This window comes from Arachis ipaensis, chromosome B3 (genome assembly GCF_059453495.1).
Source record: "Arachis ipaensis isolate K30076 ecotype BB chromosome B3, ASM5945349v1, whole genome shotgun sequence".
Classification (NCBI taxonomy): Eukaryota; Viridiplantae; Streptophyta; class Magnoliopsida; order Fabales; family Fabaceae; genus Arachis; species Arachis ipaensis.
This window is the reverse complement of record NC_142438.1, coordinates 145,375,171-145,381,177: the sequence shown is the minus strand read 5'-3', so window position 1 is coordinate 145,381,177 and position 6,007 is coordinate 145,375,171. Positions and strand designations below refer to the sequence as shown.

Below are 6,007 nucleotides of genomic sequence, written 5' to 3'. Positions count from 1 at the left end.
TTAAGTATGATTACCATGGTAAAAATACTCAATCCACTTTCCTATATTAATACACTCATGACATAAACTACTTTTTAACATTTTTCATTTAATTTTTCACGTGATGTTTTTTTTTTTAGGAAACACGAACACGTCTAAAACTTTGATGTATCTATGTCCATCGCAGATAGTGTCGGATACGACACAATACTCTTGCAATAGATTGAATACATAAGTCTAGGGTGTTTATATATGTCCATGTCAATTTATTATTTTGTGTTTTAATATCTATGTGTACAATTTTTTGTAAAATGATACCAAACTTAAAATTCAAGTGAATTATAAAAATAATTATAAAAAAAGAAGAAGGTTGGTGATGTACTCTCAGGTCATTGAAATTTAAAGTAAAGGGAGAAGAATTGAAAAGAAGTGAAAAGAGAGAATAATTGATTAAAAGAACCACCACGGAGTACTGAGTACCAATTACAATATATATATATAGCAAAAGAGAAAAATAAATTACTAACTAATAGTGCTATAATTATGTCTAACAAACTAACCAACTTGACAGCTATACAAAAAACAAACTCTATTATGTTACATCCCCCGCAAGCTGGTATTACGTGGTTTGTGCAAATCAAGTAATCCCAGTTTGGAAAGCAAATGAGACCTGGAGGAAGGGATTTAGTGAATAGATCAGCCGGTTGTTCACTAGAGACAACGTGCCTAAGATTAGAAACCCCTTCTTTAAACTTGTTTCGAGCCACATGACAATCAACCTTAACATGCTTGGTTCTTTCATGAAAGACAGGATTTGAAGCAATATAGATAGCAGATTTATTATCACAGAAGATATCAACCGGAAGAGGAGGAAGAATGTTGAATTCCTTTAGTAGTTTGAGTAACCAAACGAGTTCACAAGTGCCATTAGCAAGGGCGCGATATTCTGCTTCTGAGGACGACCTTGAAACTGTAGCCTGCTTCTTACTCTTCCAAGAAATAAGAGTTTGGTCAAGGAAGAAACAATCACCACTGATGGATTTTCGGGTGTCTTTACCCCCCAATCAGAATCAGTGTAACCAGATGTGAAAGAATTATTGACAGAGAAAAATAAGCCAGTTGCTGGTGATTGTTTTAGATACCGGATGATCCTATAGGCAGCCTTCAAGTGGGCGTCAGTTGGTGAATCCATGAACTGAGATAGGCATCCAACAGAGTAGCTGAGATCTGGTCTTGTGTTAGTAAGGTACAGAAGTCTGCCCACCAATCTACGATAGATGGTTGCATCAGGAAGAGGGGAGCCTGAAGCCTTAGACAGAGAAGTAGTGTACTCCATAGGAGTAGATGCTGGTTTTGCACCAAGCAAACCGCAGTCTGTGATCAAATCCAATGCATACTTTCTTTGATACAGTGCAATACTAGCATTGCTTCGTGCTACCTCCATCCCAATAAAGAACTTAAGAAGGCCAAGGTCTTTAATTTTGAACTTATCATCCAAAAACATTTTGACAGCTTGAATTTCACTCAAATCATCTCCAGCTAACACAAGATCATCAACATAAACAAGAATAGCTGTGAAAGTTGTACCTGTGGATTTGGTAAAAAGCGAGTGATCATTTTCAGATGGAGTAAACCCCAGATCAGCAAGTGCAGCAGACAACTTGATGTTCCATTGGCGACTAGCTTGTTTCAAACCGTACAAAGATTTTGTCAACTTACAGACTAAGTTTGGATCGGAACACTGCAACCCCTTTGGAAGTTTCATATAAACGTCCTCATGTAGGTCTCCATGGAGAAAAGCTGTATTCACATCAAGTTGATGAAGATGCCAATTCTTTGCTGCTGCAACGGTAAGAAGAACACGCACAGTGCTCATTTTCACAACGGGACTAAAGGTGTCAATGTAATCGACTCCAGGAATTTGAGTGAAACCTTGGGCAACAAGACGTGCCTTATGCCTCTCGATAGTGCCATCTGGGTTGAATTTTGTGCGAAAAATCCACTTACAACCAACTGCATTCTTTCCAGGAGGAAGAGAAGTGATGATCCAGGTTTTGTTTTGCTCAAGAGCAGTGAGTTCTGCCTCAATAGCCTTCCTCCAACAATCATGCATAACACCCTCAGAATAGTGTTTGGGGTCCGAGTTATTTATGAGAGCAAAAGTGAAGGCTTGGTACTTGGGAGTAAACAATGAATATGACAAATGGTGAGAAAGGGGATACTTACATGTTGAAGGTAATTGGGCCACATTGATTGTATCTCTATGTGATGAAATATGGAAACAATGAAAATCTTTAAGATAAGAGGGTGTTTTTCTTTCTCGTTCAGACCTTCTCAAAACTGGTGCAGCAGATTGTGACTCAATATGAATGGATGAATGTTCCAATGGTGCCAATGCAGATGCTGATTCTAAGGTGGCGGGTGATGCAAAATCTGTTATATCATGAAGAGATGCCATAGGTGATGTAGAAGTGGCAGATAAATCAGGTGTAGTGTGTATGGTGTGAGGTGCAATTATGCCATGAGTAGGCTCATATGAAGAAGTATGTGCAGAGTTATTATAAAAGAATGCAAAAGGGTCAAAATTGGATGATTCAATTGAAGGCTGATCTATAGAAAAATCAGTGCTTGGTATTTGTTTGAATGGAAAATAGTGTTCATAAAATTCAGTGTTTCTTGATATAAAAATTTCTTTGGATTTTAAATCAAACAAAATGGACCCTTTTGTTCCTGATTGATAACCAAGAAAAACACATTTTCTAGCTCTAGGATCTAATTTTCTTCTATTAGTACTCAAAGTGGTAGCAAAAACAAGACAACCAAATACCTTGAGATGAGTCAAATCTGGTTTATTCTTGAAAAGTGCCTCATAAGGCGTTTGATGATTCAAGAAGGTGCTTGGTAGTCTATTTATTAAATGTACTGAATGTTGCATAGCATAGTGCCAAAAACATTTTGGCACATTAGAATGAAACAAAAGTGCTATTGCAATATTCAGTATATGTTGATGCTTCCTCTCAACAATTCCATTTTGTTGAGGAGTTTCAACACAAGATGTTTGATGTAATATTCCTTTCGAGTTATAGAAGGAGTTCATTTTAAATTCCATCCCATTATCTGTTCTAATTTGTTTCACAACTTTATGAAATTGAGTTTGCACCATTTGAACAAAATTTTCTACTAACACTCTAGTTTCGGATTTTAGTTTCATGCAATAAATCCAAGTAAACCTCGTTTTATCTTCTACAATTGTAAGAAAATATTTATGGCCAGCAGTAGATAAAGGTGAGAGTGGTCCCCAAATATCTATATATAACAAATCAAAAATATATTCTGATTGTGTATTACTAATGGGAAAAGACAATTTCTTTTGTCTAGCCAAGTGGCAAGAATCACAAACATGAGATGATGAAATGCATTCAATAAATGGAAATATATTTTTCATGATTGACATTCTTTTAGATGGTAAATGACATAGTCTAGCATGCCATAGAGTTCCTAAATCTTGCTGCACTGTGACATTTATAGAATGTGTGTTAACTTCTGGTGTAGTTAGTTTCCAAGGTTGAGCATCCATCACATAAAGATCACCAATGACTTTAGCTTGCCCAATCATCTTCAATGATGGGAGTACCTGTATCTCACAAAAAGAATCAGTAAATTTTAATTCACAATGTAATGACTTTGTGAGTTTAGACACTGAAATCAAATTATATTTAAAGTGAGGTATGAATAAAACATTGGTAAGAATCAAATATTTAGAGAGTTGCACAGTGCCACAAATATTTGTTGTAGTGGTAGAACCATCAGGTAGATTTACCAAAACTGGTCTCATATAATGAAAAGTTTTGAAAGACTCTTGAATATAGGATGCATGATCAATAGCTCCACTGTCAAGTATCTAAGAAGTTTTAGTAAAATTTGATGATACACTCAAGCAATGCCTACCTTTTGGTTGAGTAAGGGTGGCGGAAGAAGTAATGTGGTTTACACTATTTGAAGTTGGCATGCGTGGTTGTTAAAGGAGTGCTAGTAAGATTTCCTTCTGATCTGGAGTCAACACAAGTACTGTATCATCGCTCTTTTTATCCTGGTTAGAATTAGCAATCTCAGCACTAGAATTCTCAACTATCTCGTCAGTGCTAAGTTGATTGGCTACTCGCTGCTTTTGGTGAGTAGGAAGCCATTTTTCTTATAGCATGTCTCTGCTAAATGACCAATTCGATTACAGTAGCTACAAAACTTTGAAGTGTAGCCTCGACTATAAGATTTTTTATTTCCTCCTCTGACTGAATTTCGTCCACGGCCTCTGCCTTTTTCAGAAAATGAACCGCCTCCAGTTGAGGTTTGCACCTCTAAAGAGTTAGTCACTATGTTGCTATTTGACGGGTCACAATTCAATTCTTGCTCTTGTTGGGTTAACATAGATAGTACTGTGTTGATTTCAGGTAACGGCTTCATTAGCATGATTTGTGATTTAACATTTGAATATTGCTCATTCAATCTTTTTAAGAATTTGACAACATATTCCTCAGAAGCATAGTCTCGAACAATTCGTAATCCACATGAACATCCATTAACACAAGCAACACAACTAGGAATAGCACGTAAATTTTCTAATTCTTCCCAAATAGCTTTCAACATAGCAAAGTAAGAGGTAACAGTAAGATCACCTTGTTTGAGTGCATAAAATTCTTCTTTTAACGCACCAACTCGAAAGTCATCTCCCTGTGAGTAACGACGTTTTAAATCATTCCACAAGTCTGGAGCTGAGCTAATCCACATCACGCTCTTAGCGATTTCAGGGCTGAGAGAGAGGTTGATCTAGGAGAGGAGAAAATTGTTACACCTATCCCATGCTTCAAAATTAGGATCACCTTCACCTGGTTTTAGAATGGATCCATCGAGAAATTTCACCTTGTTCTTCGATCTGAGTGCTCTCCACATATGGTGCGACCACTGATAATAATTTTGAGGTGTTAATTTAAGCGGAATTAGAGACAAACCAGGACTTTCTCCTGGATGAAGAAAATAAGGGCTAATCAGATCAGAAATTGCAGAAGAGGAACTAGATCTGCCAAGATGTGCCTGTAACTGAGAGAATTGACGCATGAAAGCGGTGAAATTCTCAAAATCTGCAGCGGAATTTGATGAAGGGCTTGCATTCGAATTAGCTAAATTATCTGCCATAGTTGGATCTTCTCGCTCTGATACCATGTAAAATGATACCAAGCTTAAAATTCAAGTGAATTACAAAAATAATTATAAGAAAAGAAGAAGGTTGGTGATGTACTCTCACGTCATTGAAATTTAAAGTAATGGAAGAAGAATTGAAAAGAAGTGAAAAGAGAGAATAATTGATTAAAAGAACCACCACGGAGTACTGAGTACCAATTACAATATATATATATAGCAAAAGGGAAAAATAAATTACTAACTAATAGTGCTATAATTATGTCTAACAAACTAACCAACTTGACAGCTATACAAAAAACAAACTCTATTATGTATAATGTTATTTTTATTATAATTTATTATTTATAATGATAAAATATTAATTATTATTTATATATTTTATTATATTACATGACGTTTTTTAAATGTATCTTATATTTTTTGTAAAAATATCGTAACGTCGTATCGTGTATCATATTTATATCTTGGTGAATTCTATCCTATCCTCTTTAAAATAAAGGGTAAATTACTCCTCGCGACATATAGAGTGATTAGACTTAATTGAAGCTTATGCGCCAACGATTACAGAAATATTATTGAAAGTTAAAGCAAAACGTGGTGCATCGGTTGATGATGATTCCAACCGTGAAGACAAACTAAAATTTAAGTCACTTCGATCACTTGTTTTCATACTAATGGATCGCAGTAGAATGCAAATAAGAGAACATCGATGTAATGCTGTCATGGTAGTTGCTACTCTCATCGTGACCGCAATTTATCAAACGGTTCTGAGTTCCCCAAGTGGACTCACTCAGGGCGATAGCGATAATGGTCCAAATAGTAATAATCTTGT

At 35.9% G+C, this 6,007-nt stretch overlaps 1 protein-coding gene across 1 annotated transcript; it reads right to left on the bottom strand.

Annotated features, from left to right (window-relative positions):
• Nucleotides 1-4,134: 4,134 nt before the first annotated feature.
• On the bottom strand, nt 4,135-4,764 carry LOC148572714 (uncharacterized). Its single transcript, XM_088507713.1, has one exon. The coding sequence runs from the start codon at nt 4,762-4,764 to the stop codon at nt 4,135-4,137; it is 630 nt and encodes a 209-aa protein (XP_088363839.1).
• Nucleotides 4,765-6,007: the final 1,243 nt, after the last annotated feature.